General features: G+C 43.2%; 1 protein-coding gene across 2 annotated transcripts in view; it reads right to left on the bottom strand.

The window, feature by feature from the left end:
* Positions 1 to 19,593, bottom strand: part of osbpl9 (oxysterol binding protein-like 9) — a 117,203-nt gene that overhangs the window by 88,863 nt on the left and 8,747 nt on the right. For both annotated transcript variants that reach the window (XM_084308748.1, XM_084308749.1), the window contains exon 3: positions 1,613 to 1,691. In XM_084308748.1, the coding sequence (XP_084164874.1) occupies positions 1,613 to 1,691 (79 nt within the window). The remainder of the gene's footprint in view (positions 1 to 1,612; positions 1,692 to 19,593) is intronic.

Genomic DNA, 19,593 nt, shown 5'->3' with positions numbered 1-19,593 from the left:
TTCTCCTGTCCTGGCTGTAGCATCTCTCATGGAGCACGCTAAAGAGGGTGAACTCGGATGACATTCACCAACGAGGCGACAACTTGAACGTACAAACACACAACAAGCGATAAACTTTTAAATAACAGAACATCTCAGCTGATACCAAAATAAAAAAAACACACCGATCTACTGAGGCACAGAAAAGTCTACAATAAATCAAGTGAACACAGTTGTCTGACCTGAAACACATCATGAATGTCAATCACCACAATTATTCCTTAAGTGCTCAGCATCAGGTAATGTTGACCATCATAAGCCACACTGTGGCGTGTCCTTTACAATCAGCCTCCACGAATCACAAGGGCAAAAGCATCCTTTACCAAAAACCACACCTAGTCGACAGGAACAGACGCCCGGGGTATCGTCCGGTACACAGACTCACTCACTGCCTCGAGGACGATGGCTGTACCACATAGCGCCACCGCGAATCATCTTTCAACCCGAATAACAAGCGAATACGTCTCGGCGTTGTGAGAGCCAACCCCCGGTATACAACATACAAACGCCTCGCTCGGAACTGTGTCATAATATCCTTCAGGCGATCGCATAACCTGAACCTGGCATGCACACGGGGAAGCGGAAGACGTGCGCGGTGATCTCCTTACCCTTCCTTCTGTAGAACCACAGCATACAGCTTCGAAACACAGACATGGGAGAGGGCATGGAGGAGGTGACAGGGGCGGGGGGCCCATGGACAGTGACCGGAGGAGGAGGACAAGGTGAGGGGGTGCCGGTGGCAGAGGAGAGGGGGAACGAGAGAGGGGCCGGTAGACAACAGATGGACGAATGGAGGGATAGAGGTGAAAGAGAGTTGAGTTAAGAGACCTGGAGGAGGAGGAGAAAGAGGGGGTCCGCGGCAGACTGGACTGGGCAGCTTCCTTGTGAAAGCTGGAGGGTTTGGAGGGTTAGAGAGGGGCGGGCGGGGGAGAAGCAGCAGGTAGTCGGAGAGAGCGAGGCGGCAGTGGCGCCGTACAGAGCAGCGAGCGGCGGCAGCGGCCGGAGGAGTCGGCTCAGCCTCTAGCTCAGCAGTATTCCTTTATTATTCCCAGAGGCTCGGCTGCAGAGCAACACAAGCAGCAATATTCCTCCTCACTGAGGCTCAGACACATGCAGGGGGGGGGGGGGGGGGGGAGATTCTCTCTCTCTCTCCTAGCGGGATAAAGCTTAAATCTTCACAGTAACGTGTGTGTTAGTCCTATTCCACCAAGTGGCAGATGTAAGGGATGCAGCCGGCTGGAAAAAAGTCATGTCCATGGAAAGACAGAGAGGCGCTAAAATGCACACAGCTGGACAGTGTATGTGTTTGTGTCTGCTAACACAAGAGCAGAATAATCCACCTCTTTAAGGCAGGGAGGGGAAAGGGAGAGTATGTGAGTGTGTGAGAGAGAGAGAGCGAGAGCGAGAGAACACGTGAGCCTCAGTGATGGATGCTCTACAAAAGAGAGAAGGAGAGAGAGCCAGTTGGAGACGTCAGTAGAGAGAGAGAGAGCAATAGGATAGGAGTAGAGAAGGGGGGACAGAGAGAGGAGGGGGAAAAGAAAAAAGGGGGAAAGACCGAGCAAGATTTCACCTTGAAAATGGAAAGTCTTTTGGTCCACAGTGATGGTGAAGGTGCTGTCGTCTTCGTCATCGATGCCGATCACAGCTCCCTGGAACCAGAGAGGAGCAGGCAGTCAGACACAGGGACACGTCACTCTCTACTCTCTCTCCATTTTCTCTTTTCTATCCCTCTGCCCTCCACATGTTCCCCGCCTCCCTCTCTCTCTCTCTCTCTCTCTCTTTCTGCCTCTCTCCCCGTCTCTCTCTCTCCCTCTCTCTTTCTGCCTCACTCCCGGCTTTCTGGTAAAAAGCTTCGTCTCACCACCTCACTCTCTCCACTTCAAGTGTTCCATTTCCTCTCGCCTGCTTTAACATCTCTCACTCCCTCTCTCTTTTTCTCTCTCACAAACACACACACACACACACACACAAATGCACCCTTTGGAAGTCAGGAGACTCGGAGAAGGAGGGGAGGGGGTGGAGTTTGGGAGAGGGCAGAAGGGAGGAGGAAGGCAGGGAAGGCAGGAGAGAGACAAGACGTTGGGGACTGGTGGTAGCGGCAGGGAACAGGAGAAATAGCACTGCAGAGCCACGGCTGGCTGGCTGGCTGGCTGACGGGGACATGCATCTGGCAACCGGAACTATGGACACACCGATCCAACTTCTTCAGGCCCAACACAGACACCTGGGCTTTCTGTATTGGCCGATACGGAGTACAGATCCGATCCGTTACTTGCTAATCAAGCCACTTTGCTTTGATTTCTGGCATGTTAGACAGGTTTCTACAGGTATCCGATTTTAGTACCTGCAAAAGATTCTCAGATACAAATATTCTATTTTAACCTGGTATCAGACTAATATCCCATACCAGTATCGGTATTGATGCAACCCTAACCCAAACAAGGTGTGTGTGTGTGTGTGTGTGTGTGTGTGTGTGTGACATGCAGACCTGCCTACTAAAGCCAACCTACAGACGTCAGAACAACAACTAGACTGTATCTATAGCCTGGCCTCAACTTGAAGAATGGACTATGGTCCGGCCTCCAATAGCAGTAGAGTGGAGGAGCCGTGTGACTCAACTTGTTTACATGAGAAAGGGACATGGAGAATGCCCTATGCACATTTTGGTCATAGTTGTGCTCGTTTTGGAATCATGCCTGAAAAATTAAATACAAACAACCCACACCAACTGGGACTCACTAAAAGCAATGGCACGGCAGCTTATTGTTGAACAGATAAAGAATGAATGAATATCTATAATCAATTATCACGGCCTTCAGAATCGGAACACCAAATCAATAAGGAGACATTTTGTCATCTCAATTCCACCATCCCTCATCTGACTAATACAAAAAGCCACTGTGTGTAGTAGGCGGGCGCTAGGCTCGAGTGAGAAGGAACATGCGACTAATTATCTGTTGCTTTACTCATTGACCGCCACACCCATATGACCAAATTAGGGCTAGCACGCCAGCGCTTTAATCAATGGGAGGACAGTTGCGAGTGCTTAAAGGGGACATGCATTATAAATGGCTTTTTCAGTATTTTTACCATTGTTTTATAGCAATAGGGGTTAGTATCAATGGGTCTGCGTCTCTAATTACCATATTGACTCATCAGTCTAGTCTCGAGTTCACGAGATCTTCCCTCACTTAACTAAGCCGTTCTGATTTGACGGTATTCCTGACGTGAATAGGGTACTGATCTGCAGTAACGCCCCCTCTATGGTTGTAGTGCAGTGTAACCCGACACTTCCTCAAACGGGGTTTGACAGGCAGAGAACGAGCGAGAGAGGGACGGCAGGGGGACTGCAGAAGTGTGTGTAAATGTGTGTGCGCCATAGGGCTGTCTTAAATACTTCGAAGCTTCGTTCGACGGGACAAGATTCGAGCATAAAAAAATAAAAAATAAAAAAATAAGTTTTTTGCCTCCAATCTTGCGCCTCCATTCCAATGAAACGAAAGTAAGCTGCGCCTTCCCGCCTCCATTCCAATGAAACGAAAGTAAGCGGCGCCTCAACTCCACCTCTCTACAACAAGCACGTGGAGATTATCTGTGTTGAAAACAACAAGGACATGTGCAGCAGACATGTCGACAAAGAAGCGAAGCAATGCCGTTTGTTATTTAAGACTATGTCGGACAGATTTGTGTTCATGGTGCTGCTTTTTTAAAGTGTCCGACCCATATAAAAATATGTCTTAATAAAACGTGCTTAATTAAGTCGAATTCTGCCTTTGTCTCCATCAACTACATATAAATATTTATATAATTGTTTGCTTGATAGACGAAGGTTGCAACATAATTATGTAATGTCATGTCGTTGGCTGCGAGAGCAGGCAGGGCAGCCGAGTGAAACCTTGTTGGCTGCGTCAGTCACGAAAGGGGCTACTTAATTCATTAATCCAATCCACTTTATTTATAGAGCACATTTAAAAACAACAAAGTTTACCAAAGTGCTGTACAAGTCCCACAACATAAGATTAAAAGAAATAAAAAATAAAAAATATTTTTAGATTTTTTTTTGAAGCTTCGAATTAAAATCAAAGCTCGGCCCCGAAGCTTCGATTGCCAAAAAAAGCTTCGAAGGTCAGCCCTAGTGCGCCATCTCTCTCCCTCGTCGGGGACACACACAAACTTGACTGCGTGTGTGTCGGGGACGTAGGCATAGTGTAACAGACACTTCCTCAAACGGGGTTTGACAGGCTCGCTCTCTCTCTCTCTGTCTCTCTCTCTCTCTCTCATGTATCACGCTGTGTGGGTGACTGTCACTGAAAGCGCTTATGGGTGGAGCCCATCCAATAACAGCCTGAAATCCTGCGGCTGGAAAATGATGCTTTTGAGTACTCCATTAGAAATATAAAACAAATGGGTTAGAGCCCAGCTCTCTGCGTTGCTACCAGCTTGGCTGGTCGTTCATACTAACACAATTGTCAGTGTTAGGGGTGGGAAAGCTGGTGGGTGGGGATTGGACGTTGTGGACAGCGACTCCTACATGTCGGTTGGTGCGCCTGTACAGCAGAATCAGGAAGCATCGGGGGCAGCGTGTGCCTCCCACGCGTTACTCCTCGCTACTGAGAGATCGCGCTCTGCAGGTGAAAAGATGCGACAGCTGCCTCCTCGTGTACCGGAGGGGACACGTGATGCAAGGCTTGGTCCTCACTGCAGCCGACCAGTGGAAGGCATAGTCTAGCAACGTTCGAGACAGGGGAGGGGAGAATTGAAGGGAGAATTGGCGAGGCGAAATTGGGATGGGAGAAAAATAGAAAAGAGAAAAAGTGGATAAAACAAAAAAGAAATATAAAAATGTTTTATTTTTTATAAACCTTACAGATGTGTTCAATAGACTCACAGGAATTGTGTAAAGTTTCCCAAATAGTGCAAGGAATAGCAATGTATGTCCCCTTTAAAATATATCTTAAATTATGGCTATGGGTCTAATACACCCGTCGCTTATCAATGACTTGCTTGCAGTCAACATGTACGAAACGGATTGTTTTTTCATCTGTACATTTCCGTTTTATACCGTTTTGAATAAGAGTATAGTTTGAGATTTCTAGTAATTCCAGAGAAAGACGCGATAATAGCCCTTTAGTGGAATACACAAAACACGAAATTTTTTGGCTGATTTATGAATAGTTTCCAAATAAACGCTAGATTATCGATAGTATAGGTGTCCTTATGCATGATACAAAAGCATGTTGAAAAATATTTTATCCGTGCCATGCTCAGCGCCAACGTTGTGATCGCTATGAAAAAAACATCTGATTAACCCAAGACTGGTAACACATCAGATGTTCTGCAAAAAGATTAATCAAATTCCTGATCGCCATTCCAAATATCGATCGCATCCATTGATCCAACTTTGTAGTCCAAAACACAATCCACGTTGCTCCCAGTCCGCGTCAACGTGGCAATAATACTGCATGCCCGAGAAGCAAAACCCGGACCGGACTTTTTTTCTTGATGCACATCCCCAGCCAATCGAATCCAATGATGTGCAATACCATCCGGGAGACGATAGGCGGTGGTATTTGCCCTTCTGCGAGCTCAGACCCATTCCCAACGATAACATCAGGTTGGATGGATGAAAATTAATGGATATCACCAATAAAAGAAATAGCGATTAAAACCCGACTATCGTCGTGATTGGCGCTCAAGCGTCGGCGAGTTAACCTGACTATCATCGTGACTGGCGTCCAATGAGTTAATGACAGATTAGGAGAGGTAGTTTGCTCATCACGGGTCAGGCCGGGGCGAGAAGAACAAGTTCTGACACGGAACCTGCTGTAATAATGACGAGAGCCTAAAGGTTACAGGTCCATATTCAAATGAGTGAGAATGCAAAATGTCAGGCAACAAGACCAACACTGCTATAGGTTTAAGGTAGGGGTCAGCAACCTTTACTATCAAAAGAGCCATCCCCCCCCCCCCCCCACAAAATAAAATTCATCTGGAGCTGCAAAACCAATTTACCCTTAAAATGAAGATAAGTGTATAACGTTTTATATATAGTTATCCCCAATTTGATACTTATCTTGTCTAGCACAGTCTCTGGAGCGTAACAGTAAGAAGCATTTTGTATAAAAGTATTCTGTACTTCTGTATGACAACTATTAAAGAAACTTGAAAGTTGAAACTTGAAGCATACCCCACATTTAGCATAAAACGCCTGACTATTGCATACCCAAAGCATGTGGCATGTGTAGACCTACTTTTAAATAAAACACAGGAGACAAAACACTGGCCTCTGTAGACCTACAGTACTTTGAAATAAAACCCTGAACTATGCAGGTATATTTGAGTCTTTCCCTTATTTATTTTATATTTATACTGTGATACTGTGAATAATGTATATTTCAGTGGATACTGTGAGTGATACTGTGAATAATGTATATTTCAGTATAGTAAATTATAACACTACCTTATGCATACTGCACCTTATGTGACACTGTGAATACTGTGAATATATTTTCAGTTAGTTAGATAGTAAATTATATTGACCTATTTGTTTACACTGCTTGTGTTGTTTTTACTACCTGTACCCCCCCCCCCCCCCCTTCCCCCATGCTGCTATGATGGCTGAATTTCCCCAAGGGGATCAATAAAGGAATATCTTATCTTATCTTATCTTATTTGTGGAAAATGTATCAAATAAAAAGTAGTACACTTTGAAAAAAGACTACCATGTGTAGACCTACTTTGAAATAAAACCCTGAACTAAGCAGGTATATTTGAGTCCTTCCCTTATTTGTGGACAATTTTTTTTGTTCGCAAATTTCTCACCACATATCAGGCATACAGGTAAGCCTGCATAGTTAGTCCTGAAAGCAAATTAATCTGTCATCGCTGAATTAAACCCTCCATTTTCCTCTGACTTTCCTTTTTTTGGATTTATCCATGGTTAGCTTACTGGGGGGTCGGAAACTCAAGATTAGCCACTTGCAGACTGAAAAAATTCATTTCAGTGTCACAGTATGACAGCAGAGTGGCTAAAGAGCCGCAGGTTGCCGACCCCTGGTTTAAGGTGATCAGAAGTACAAGACAGTAATACTCAGGCCTAGTCCATACATACGGAGGGATTTTTGAAACCAGGGTTTTCCCTTCTTTACAAAAAGAAAATATATCTGTATACCATTAGTCATGATGTTAGCGTATTCCATAAGCTTTCTAAAAATCTTCACCCTGGCAGGAGTTTTCAAAACGGTCCCGTTTGACCTAAAATGCAGTTTGCACTGTGGATAAAAAGGCCAAATCGCATAGAAAGAGTGACCTACAGTTTCAAAAATACCTGTGTATGTGTGGACAAGGCCTTAAAGGGGAACTATCTTATAAATGGCCTTTGAGTGTTTAGCATTGTTTCCTAGCTATGTGAACTTATATTAATATGATCTATGTCTCAAAATTCTCATATTGGCGCATTCTTCCAATTCTCCTCTCACAATATTCACCCTCACTGAACTGAGTCATTTGAAAATGTGCGCGATATGTGATGTCAGAAAGACACCGCTGCATGTTAATGTTGAGATACAAGAACAGCTGCACACAGTGGTTGGAGCCCAGGCTCAAAACGGCTCGAGATCTTGAGGTAGAAAAATGCTGTTTTTGAGGACTTGATTAGAAATACAAAAAATGAATAACAATTAGGCTACCATTTCATATTAATTAAGTCCAGTGATCGACACACGCACATCTATACAAGTGCTGGGTTGAAAAGGCTGAGAAGAACCCACACACTACACTCACATGGCACCTTTATTAACTCATTGGACACCAGACCCGATGATAGTCGGGTTAACTCGCCGACCGCTCAGCGCCAATCACGAGTATAGTCGGGTTTTAATCGTTATTTCTTTTATTAGCGATATCCATTCATTTTCATCCATCCAGCCTGATGTTATCGTTGGGAATGGGTCTGAGCTCGCAAAAGGGCAAATACCGCCGCCTACGCCTTCCAGCTGGTATTGCACTCCATTGGGAATGGTGTAGTTTCTTTTCTGGGACGATCCGAGCCGTGCGGGCGGGGTTTAAATACTCAGGCGAGGTAGGCGGTGGCCTCAACAACGATGGCATGGAACAGTAACCCAGCCCGCCCATCAGTGTGTACCGGTCGGTAATGTGGTACGGACCTACACAAGCAGTATTTGGAATGGCGATCAGATAATTGGATTCTTTCTTTTACATTACATCAGATACAAGGTAAGAACACTATATATAAATTTGATCGTTGATCTGATATTTATTTCTACCCCGATCAACGCTGTCTCTGCGTGTGTGTGTGTGGCTGTGTGCAGGAGGTGGGGGAGGGCGCCGCGGTCCAGGGCCCTTTTCATTCTTGCACGAGGAAGGATAATGATGATCTAGCGTTGATATCAGGAAGATTCGATAACCAGGCAAAAAATTACAACGCGTTTACTGTAGGGCTGTCCCCGACTAAGGATTTGGATGGTCGACTATGATTGGCCAAAATTTGCCGTTATTCGACTATTGGTCGACTTAAAAAAGGTTATTTTAATTTTTTTTTAATCATTCCATTTGGGCTGTGGGGGTGCTTAATGTCTGAAGGAGTCGACTGAAGGCTTCTTGTCCTCTGCAAAAGCATGCAATTGGTCCACTGATGGATACATCTTGATATTTGTCTAGTCTAGTGTGTTCATTAGATGGGTGAAATCCTCTTTCAGTGCCTCTGTGCCTGTTTTCGTAGGCAGTTAGCCTCTGGTATGCGTGCCATTAACGTTAGCCACGCTTCTAGGCCTCTTTTCGCTGAATGAGTTAAAGAACCCACACACTACTCGCATGGCACCTTTATTAAAGAACCCACAAACTACACTCACATGGCACCTTTATTAAAGAACCCACAAACTACACTCACATGGCACATTTATTAAAGAACCCACAAACTACATGGCACTGCAACTTGTTCCTGTTTGCGGACGACTCAGCCCTGCTGGTCTCTGACAAGAACAAGTTGCAGGTTGAAAAAACCCTCAGCTCGGAACTAGGCAAAATCTGCATATGGCTCGCTGATAACAAACTATCATTACACATGGGCAAAACAGAGTCCATTCTCTTCGGTTCAAATAACAAACTCAGCAAGACAGACGGCTTCTCAGTTACAGTGGGTGACAATAGTCACAAGGAAAGATGAAATTACCTACCTGGGTTCCATACTAGAGGCAAATCTTTCCTGTGACAAAATGGCATCCAATGTAATAAAGAAAGTCAACCAACAAACTAGATTCTTGTACCGGATCTCCTCTGGTAAACAAGAATACCCTGAAGACTCTGGCAGGAGCACTCATTCAAGGGTACTAGGACTATGCTTGCACCTCATGGTACCAAAGCACCTCAAAGACGCTAAAAACAAGATTACAAACATCACAAAACAAACTGGTCAGACTACTTGACCTTACCCCTAGAACCCACCTCACTCCTGCCCACTTTGACAACCTAGGATGGCTTAGAGTAGACGACAGAGTACAGCAACTTACAATGGGCCTGGTCTACAAGATACACTATACGACTAAGGTACCCATGTACAACATGTCAAAATACTTCCCAAAGGTCAGTGAATACCACGACCACAACACCAGAGGAAGCTCAACAAATCATGTTAAACCCAGATTCGGCTCAAACAAGGGAATAAACACGTTTCGCAATTATGCCACATCAATGTGGAACGCCCTACCCAAAGCTGTAAAGGAATGTGAATCCCTACCCACATTCAAAACCGCTCTTAAAGAGCACCTACGGGAGGCTGCAATTCGAAACTGGCCACCGTAAATGTCCAAACCCCCCACCCCCTCCTAATAAACAGTCTCCTCCCCACCGCATGTATATATTCTCTCCCCGCCGGATGTATATTTCTCTCCCACCCACCCCCTCCAAATGTACAGTCTCCTCCCCACCGTATGTATATTTCTCTACCACCCACCCACCCCCTCCTAATGTACAGACCTCTGCCCTGAGCCGTACTGTATTGTACCCATTCTGCAATCTGTTAAATAAAGTTTTTCATTCATTCATTCACCTTTATTAAGAACCCACACACACTACACTCACATGGCACCTTTATTAAAGAACCCACACACACTACACTCACATGGCACCTTTATTAAAGAACCCACAAACTACACCCACATGGCACCTTTATTCTCCCGTCTTTTCATTGTGCAAGTAATAAATCTAATTATATTGCAAATGGCCCCATCTAGCGGCCATGCTTCCATACAACACACTAACAGTGTAAATCCCATTACTTGATTACATAATAACTGATCCATCAATGAACGGATTGAAATATCACAGAAAGTATTATTGTTCGTTGGTTTCTTTTAAAATTAGAAGCTAACATAATTGTGACTTTGCAGAAACAGAAGCTGTGTGGATTAGGGTTGGGTACCGTTCACATTTGAACCGATACCGGTACTCTGTGGTACCTTTTTCCGGTACTTTCATTATGACAAAATGTTTATTTCTGTTGTAAAACTAAACTAAAGTCTAAACTTCTCAATTTACAACATTGTTATCACACCACACAAACTAAAACCCCTCCCTACCTCCCTCTCCCAAACCTTCCTACAATGATTTTTAATGGTGCATGATCATGTATACATTTAGGCTGTCTTACTTCGAAGCTTCGTTCGATGGCACAAGCTTCGAACATAAAAAAAAAATCGAAGTGAAAAAAAAAAAAAAAAAAATTTGGCCTCCAATCTTGCGCCTCCATTCCAATGAAACTAAAGTAAGCGGCGCCTTCCCGCCTCCATTCCAATGAAACTAAAGTAAGCGGCGCCTCGACTCCACCTCTCTACAACAAGCACGTGGAGATTATCTGTGTTGAAAACAACAAGGATATGTGCAGCAGACATGTCGACGAAGAAGCGAAGCAATGCCGTTTGTTATTTAAGACTGTCGGACAGATGTGTTCATTGTGCTGCTTTTTTAAAGTGTCCGACCCATATGAAAATATGTCTTAATAAAACGTGCTTAATTAAGTCGAATTCTGCCTTTGTCTCTATCAACTACATATAAATATTTATATAATTGTTTGCATGATAGACGAAGGTTGCAACATAATTATGTAATGTCAATGTCATGTTGTTGGTTGTGAGAGCAGCCCCACTGCACCCAGGCAGGGCAGCCGAGTGAAACCTTGTTGGCTGCGTCAGTCACGAAAGGGGCTACTTAATTAATTAATCCAATCCACTTTATTTATAGAGCACATTTAAAAACAACAAAGTTTACCAAAGTGCTGTACAAGTCCCACAATATAAGATACAAATAAAAATAAAATAAAAAACATTTAAATATATATTTTTTTGAAGCTTCGAATTAAAATCGAAGCTCGGCCCCGAAGCTTCGATTGCCAAAAAAAGCTTCGAAGGTCAGCCCTACATTTATTATCAATTATTATTTTTTAAGTTTAAATATCAACATTATCTGGCCATCCCCAGTAAATACCTCATCTGGTCTTTCCAAAGACAAGCAATGGGACGTGAACTGCACACACACACACACAAGAGGAGAATGGCTCATAGCAGACTTAATGATTTTAGAATATTTCAGATAATGAAATTAAATGTTTATATCATGAACTATCCAGTTAGTATTTATAGTGTAATGTGTGGCTACTTTAAATCATTGAACATAGAGAGAGAGCGAGGGAGTGAGGCCCAGCCCCCACCGCCATGATATATTAGGTTTGAGTTTGAGCCTATTGGATGCCGTAGTTGACTCGAGTGATGTCACAGTCACTAGAATGAATGAATGAATGAAAACTTTATTTAACAGATTGCAGAATTGGTACAATACAGTATGGCTCAATACACACAATTGTTAAGGGGATGCAGACCAGAGAAAGATGTTTGTCTTGTTTACACCAGGGTCCCCCATTTTCAATTCATAGCGACATTTATGACATACATATACCTGTATGTCATGTATGTTGTGTAAGTAGTTACATTTGTGACATATACGATATGCAAATATACAGTACTGTTACCCAGATATCCTAACAGAAAAAATATACATATGATGGGGAGGAGATACTGTACATTAGGAGGGGGTGGGTGGGAGAAAATATATACATACGGTGGGGAGGAGACTGTCTATAGGGGGGGGGGGGTTGGACATTTACGGTGGCCAGTTTCGAATTGCAGCCTTCTGTAGGTTTTGAATGTGGGTAGGGATAACATTTTTTTTACTGCTGTGGGTAGGGCGTTCCACATTGTTACGGCTTAATTGCGAAACGTGTTTAGTCCCTCGTTTGTGCCGAATCTGGGTTTCACATGATTTGTGGAACTCCCTCTGGTGTTGTGGGCGTGGTATTCACTGACCTTTGGGAAGTATTTCAACATGTACATGGATACCTGAGTGGTGTAGGGTATCTTGTAGACCAGGCCCATTGCAAGTTGCTGTACTCTGTAGTCTACTCTAAGCCATCCTAGGTAGTCAAAGTGGGCAGGGGTGAGGTGGGTTTTAGGAGTAAGGTCAAGTAGTAGTCTGACCAGTTTGTTTTGTGATGTTTACTTTGTAATCTTGTTTTTAGCGCCTTTGAGGTGCTTTGGTACCATGAGGTGCAAGCAGTCGTAGCACCCTTGAATGAGTGCTCCTGCCAGAGTCTTCAGGGTATTCTTGTTGACCAGAGAGGAGATCCGGTACAAGAATCTAGTTCGTTGGTTGACTTTTTTGATTACATTGGATGTCATTTTGTCACAGGAAAGATTTGCCTCTAGGATGGAACCCAGGTATGTCATTTCATCTTTCCTTGTGACAATATTGTCACCCACTGTAACTGAGAAGCCGTCGGTCTTGCCGAGTTTGTTATTTGAACCGAAGAGAATGGACTCTGTTTTACCTAGGTGTAAAATGATAGTTTGTGCAGATTCTGCCGAGTTCCGAGCTGAGGAAGTCAACAACACACAGAGTTGTATGGAGCGCGATGCATGAAGCGATATATATATAATGAACAGCCAATAAATGTGAAGTTATCTTTGAACCTCGGTTGTCAAGCCTCATCAATATAACACCCAATCCCCCTTTCCTCACTAATGGAACTGGTGTCGTGGAGTCACTCTAGTTAGCTTAGCTTAGTTAGCGGCTAATGTGGACATGGCAAGGATGCAAAGCAAGGATGACAAGTGCTTGTCATTGAAGGTCCACGCTGGTCTGTGTATATAATGAAATGACAATTGCTAGTCATTGGAATTCGGATTATTTTCTAACTGGGTGGGTCTTAGCCTTAGGTATCGAAATGTGGCACAGATCGATCTAATGTGAATCGATACTCTGTAGTACCGACGTAATTCGGTCGATACCCTAAAAAGTACCGAGTTCGGTACCCATCCCTAGTGTGGATGCTAACATATCCGCCACGTCAGTTCCAAAAGTTGACCCTCTCCTAACTCTTTTCTGTCCGTAATGGTGGAGACGGACAAAACTTGTCCAACAAACAGATACTCCTCATTGAAAATATATTAAAAACAGACATAGATGGACAGAAACAACGGATCAATGTAGCTAATAGTTTTGCATCCACTACACTACCGTCAAGTACAGTATTTCATACAACTCAATGTCAAAGAATCCTAACTATCCCTTTGAAACGCATTTATAGTGAGCAAATGGAGGATAATGTACACACACAGTATGCACATGCATGCACACACACACACACGTCAGCGTCTTGTCCCTCTCCTTAGATTCGGCACTTGTTGTCAATATTGTGAAATTACTTTAATGCCAGTAGATGGACTGGTGGAAATGTTGATCTCTGAAAGCGATGCTCCAGGGTGTGTTTAACAGCTTTGAGCCGCTCTGCTGTGAACTGCTCCAGAGTGTGTTTAAGAGGTTAGCTAATATTAGCTACTTTAGTTGTTTACCTTGACTTTGGCATGCAGCGTGCAGGAATGGATGGTGATCTTGAAGATGCTTAAAAAGGTATAATCTGGATTGCCATCAAACAGCGAATTCTAGGCAAAAGAGCCCCACTTGGTGTTGCACTTTGTTTACTTTTTTGTTTTGGTTTGACGTGTGGGTTGGAGTTTAGCAACTTATTATACTGTGATTGCCCCAGGCCTCTCTTGGCAGAGCCTGAGGTGTGGCCAGCAGTAGCAACCCCTCCACTATAGCCAGTGCCACTGAAATCCAATCCACACATTAGACAAAGACGAAAACTGTAAACAAAAGCGCATTACCATGTTGTCATCTAATCCACTTGCAGTCATGCAACATAATCTCTGTTCAGGACTAGCTAGCTAACATGATACGCTGTTTTGAGTTGACGATGGACAGTAATACCTTACGTCAAGTCTCTATCCATTCATTGACTGATCAATGTAGCATAGCCTAATTACATACCGTTCAAGGTGGCAGTTTAGATTAGATTCAACTTTATTGTCATTATGCAGTACAAGTACAGTGAAAATAAATGTGCATCTAATCTAACCAGAGTGCAAATGTATGTGTTATAGTATTATTATGTACAGTGATACAGATATATAAAAGACACTATGGTAGTAGGGCGGGCCATACATGAATTTTAAAGAAATCTTAACATGCGTCTAAAATATGTGTTTTTTGTGGGGAATTCAAATAAGAGTTCATTTTTGGGATATGATAACTCTAACCTACATCATTTTGGATTTCAAAATGAAAGATTTTACCATTTTTCACCCCTTCGCAAGGCCGGACTGGGGGAATTATTCAGGCCGGGAAATATAGTGCAAAATATAGCCCCAGTCAGGTGACTTTTTAAGCGGGGGGGCTGGGGGTCCCCCACCAGGAACATTTGAGTTACAAAGACTTAATTTCCTGCATGCTGGTGCAGGACTTTTAAAATGTTTACCCTTTAAATGCCATTTCGTGATGGCATCACAAATTATTGTTAAAAAAAAACATTTAAATATTTTCAATATATCAAATGCAAAGTGGATTTTTCTGGGGGGGGGGGGGGTTATTACAGGCTAATAATTGTTATAATCATCAGTCAATGATTAGCAACAACACTGATTTTGATGGATTTTTTGTTTTTGTAATGTCAGACTTAACAACTCTCTCAATGGTTATGATCAGGACTGAAGTTGAATAAAAGATTCATGAAAAAAAAAAAGTATTTCAACATGTAATATTTTTATGGCGTTTTTGAAGAGGACAATTTAGTCCCCTAATGGTAAGAGTGTAACACTTAGTTTTCAGACACAAGGGTTAAATGATTGATTGTCCAGTTTCTTGGCAGCTTTAACATTGGACTTTTGACAGGGGATGATGATGATGCATCGTAATGTTAGCTATGTTAGCTAGCTAGCATGTTTATTTTTATCACCGACTAGCCTGGTGCAAGAAAACATTTGGTAAATTTTGCCACATTTAGCGGCATCTCCTGCTTCTTTTTTGCTCCACCCCTTCCTCTTTTTTCCACTGTTGAAACATTTAATTTCCAGTCATTTCCATCTGACTGTTCTGTGAAATACAAGCTGTCAGCAGTAGGGGTGGGACGATACATCGATCCAGATCGATATATTATCAATAATCAAATAGGATCGATGCAACGTAAAAAGATCGATTCATATTGCGATACTCTTATTTTTTTTTTAAAGATTTATTTTTTGGCGTTTTATCGCTTTATTTCTACTGGGCAGTCCAGTAGGGAGAGACAGAGGAGGAATGGGAGACAGAGTGGGGGGGAAGACATTCGGGAAATAACGACGGGTTCGGGAATCGAACCCGGGTCGCCCGTGTCGCGGCTGAGCGCGCTATGTGGTTCGCCACTGGGGCGCCCTGCGATACTCTTATTTTGAAAATCCGGTGAGTCGTATCCGCCCAGTAGTGTGAAACGCTGTGTAGCTCTGTACAGCAGAACAGGGCTACAGAGCGCCTATTTTGCGACCCGATATAAGTCTGTGCAGTTTTTTCCCCGCAACGGGTCAAATGCATCTAACATGCTTTGCATCGTCGCCATTCCTTTATGCCCACTTCGCGTGGGCAGACCTAAATTAACGTTACGTTAGCTGCTTAAGCTAAGCAGCTAACCGTGAGAGAACAGGAGATTGTGTTAAATGGGCACATAATATCGGCTCATATCGATCGCAGGCACCTGAATCGAACTCGTATCGTATCGTGGAAGACTGTGATATCGGCAAATATCGTATCGTTGTCCAAAGAATCGGTATCGTGATGAAACTGGTGATTCCCACCCCTAGTCAGCAGTATGTATTTTTCTCTCCCTCCCTCTCTGCGCCACCCTTCCTCATTTTTCAAACTGTTGAAACATTTAATTTCCAGTCATTTCCATCTGTTCTGTGAAATACAAGCAGTCAGCAGTATGTATTTTTCTCTCTCTCCCCCTCTGCTCGACACTTCCTCTTTTTCCAGTTCATCTTCAAGCGCAGGTTATGCTTGAAATGTTTTGTCTTTCGCTCTGTCTCTCCCTGTCATTTTGCAGAAGTGCCATCTGCCATTACATTCGCCTTCTCCACTGTCAATCAAAGTTGTATGGCCTGGTCCCGCCGCCACCAATCACATGCGGCTCCCTTTGTGTGGGTGTGATCGAGAAAGAGCGAGAGCGAGAGAGAGAGAGAGAGAGACTGCAGGCAAAAATTATCTGTGCAGGCCAGGCCACCAGGAAAACTCCCGGTACTCCCGATGGCCAGTCCGGGCCTGCCCCTTCGCCATACATGGATGCCAACATGAATCTGAAGGAAATCCTAACATGCAAGGTGTCTAAATGGGGAATTTAAATAAGAGTACATTTTTGGGATAGGAAAACTCTAACCTGGATAACTTGGATTTCAAAATGGCTGATTTTACCATTTTGAACCCCTTGGTCATACACAGGTGCCAGAATGAATCTGAAATAAATCCTAACATGCAAGGTGTCTAAATGATGCGTTTCTTAACACTTTGGCTGCTGGAAAACGCCTAAACACGTCATTCCCGGCCATGCTCAAGTTGCCGAAGACACCTTACAGCGTCTTTAATATCAATATTTCAAAAATCTGGGATCGGATTCATATTTCCCCTCCCCTGGCCTGAGATCCACCAGGAGGACCCACTGAGCTCTCTGGCGGTTCAGGAGCGCCATCTGGTGGCCGATCGGCGCAATCGCTTAACAGGAAGTGCTACGGAGATTGTGCTGGTCGGCCGTATTACTTCCGGGCACTAGCTATAGGTTCCGGGACTCGATCTCGACACACTACATAGCGATCGATTGCCAATAACTCGATAATATTTGGACGTATATACCATTATACAAGCTGGAGATGGACCGGGTAAATCGACATCCCATAATGGTAACATTTCTACTCTACGATGATCGCCCAACGGCGCGCGGAGACTGGGGTGAGTTTTAGCGTGAAACGTTACCGTCTTCGATACTAACTGCTATTATCAACATTTGACCCACATTAGATGATTGGTATAACGCTGCCCACGGAATTATAAACGCCCCCTAGCCCATCCGGTCAACATCAGATGACGTGTAGTAACTTCTAGAAGTACGTCTAGTTGGAATTTTTTATATCGCGCTGATTGCCATAAAACTGTATTGCATCATCAATATAATGTATTTGGGGCTATAGATCACGTTCTGGAGAAAGCTGCAGAAAGAGATGAAAACATACTTATACATTAGACCAGGGGTCAGGAACCTTTTTGACTGGGAGAGCCATAAAAGCCAAATATTTCTAAATATATTTCATTGAGAGCCATATAGTATTTTTAACGTATATTATAAATTAAATATGTCTTACTTTTAATGCGACTTCTGGTGCTGCATGGTTTTGCTGATGGCCTTGTAATCTGGTTCATACGTGGTGAGGTTGAGCTTCATGCAGGCGTTGAGGCTTCCATCAGTTAAACGTGAGCGTAGGTTGGTCTTAATGTTCCTCATATGCGAGAATGACTGCCCACATGCATATGTAGAGCCAAACATGGTCAATACGGCAATACTCACGCTGCATTGTGTGGTATGTCACAGGAAGCTCGTTCCAAGTTTTAAGAATCAGCTGGTCTTCAGGTTGAAGATTTTTTATTTCTGTCCACTTGTGTTCCCTCGCCAGCTCTGCTCGCTATATCTTCAGCTACAGATACTATTAGCTGTATCTTCAAAACTAATTTCTGTTTACTTTAAAATGACACAAGTATTAAAGTATTAGGTATTAAAAAAAAAAAAAAAAAAAAAATTATTTATTTTTTTACTCAAAAACTTCTGGGAGCCATATGCTGTCACCAGAAGAGCCATATATGGCTCGCGAGCCATAGGTTCCCGACCCCTGCATTAGACCATACTTTACTATGAATATGTGAATGAAAAAGTTTAACGTTGCTACACAATGAACAATACATATAGGACTTTGAATGGGCCCTAATAATGGCAATGTAGCAATAGAATTTAAAAAGTTATAGCCCTGCAAAGAAGGGGACTTTCTCTATAGACAAATAGAGCCGGCAACCTACGGTTGATAATGAATTTAACCCATGGCAGCCAAAGTGTTAATGGGGAATAGAAATATGAGTAAATTTTTAGGATAAGATAACTCTAACCTACATCATTTTGTATTGCAAAAATGCCAAATGTACCCATCCCCCTTCGAAGATTTTAAAAGATATGGGAAATCATTTATAATGACAAAGCCATCAAATTTATTAACAAGTGAATAATAATAATAATACTAACAATAATAAATTGTATTTATAATGCACACAAAAATATAAGTGCTAAAACTCTATCTCCTGACTTCTTGAACGTTGCCAGGTTCCAATGTCTTGCTTGGACTCATTCTTGGACAGCAAGTATGCTACTGTATGGCATCACAACATCCAGCACCTCCTTCCTCTGAGACTTGAGGCAGTCCAGCTGAAACAGGATGTGCCTAGGACCTTCCATCCAGGAGTGCTTGACCTTCATGTTGAACTAGGGCTGGGCGATATGACGATATTATATAAATATCGGGTACAGTTCATTAACGATACACTTTTTAAACGTATCGTGGATATCGTGATGTTTTGCCCAAGAGGCTTGTGTCGCGTCAATCTGGTCCACACCTTGACACTTTTAAACAGCGCCGCCCCACACACACACACTACTGCATCAAAAGTTACTACTTATGATAACAAAGGCATTCGTTTTGTGGCATTAACGTTATATAGTTACACTTTCAATAACATCAGCGTATTTACATAGCAACGACCGAGGTCGACCTATATAGCAAGCATTAGTCATTCATATCTCAGCCCGTGCTGACTCAGTTGTGCCCATTCTGCGGTCTGTTAATAAAGTTTTCAATCAGACAGATGTATGGAAAGGCTTTTATTATAACATCCGTTGCAGTAAAATCATTATGCCTCCAGTCGTTTAGTCCTTCTGCGGAGCTAAAAGCTAAACGTCGGCCGCGGCGAGCTACGGCTGCCATTGTTATTGTCATTGAGCTCTCCAATGGCGGAAGTAAAAAATGAATACGTGCTTGCCGATTGGTGCTAAGAACAGCAGGGCGGGTGCAAGCGATGTGACGTAAT

The sequence above is a fragment of the Notolepis coatsorum genome, assembly GCF_963971535.1.
Source record: "Notolepis coatsorum genome assembly, chromosome: 2".
Classification (NCBI taxonomy): domain Eukaryota; kingdom Metazoa; phylum Chordata; class Actinopteri; order Aulopiformes; family Paralepididae; genus Notolepis; species Notolepis coatsorum.
This window is presented reverse-complemented; position numbering and strand designations above follow the sequence as displayed.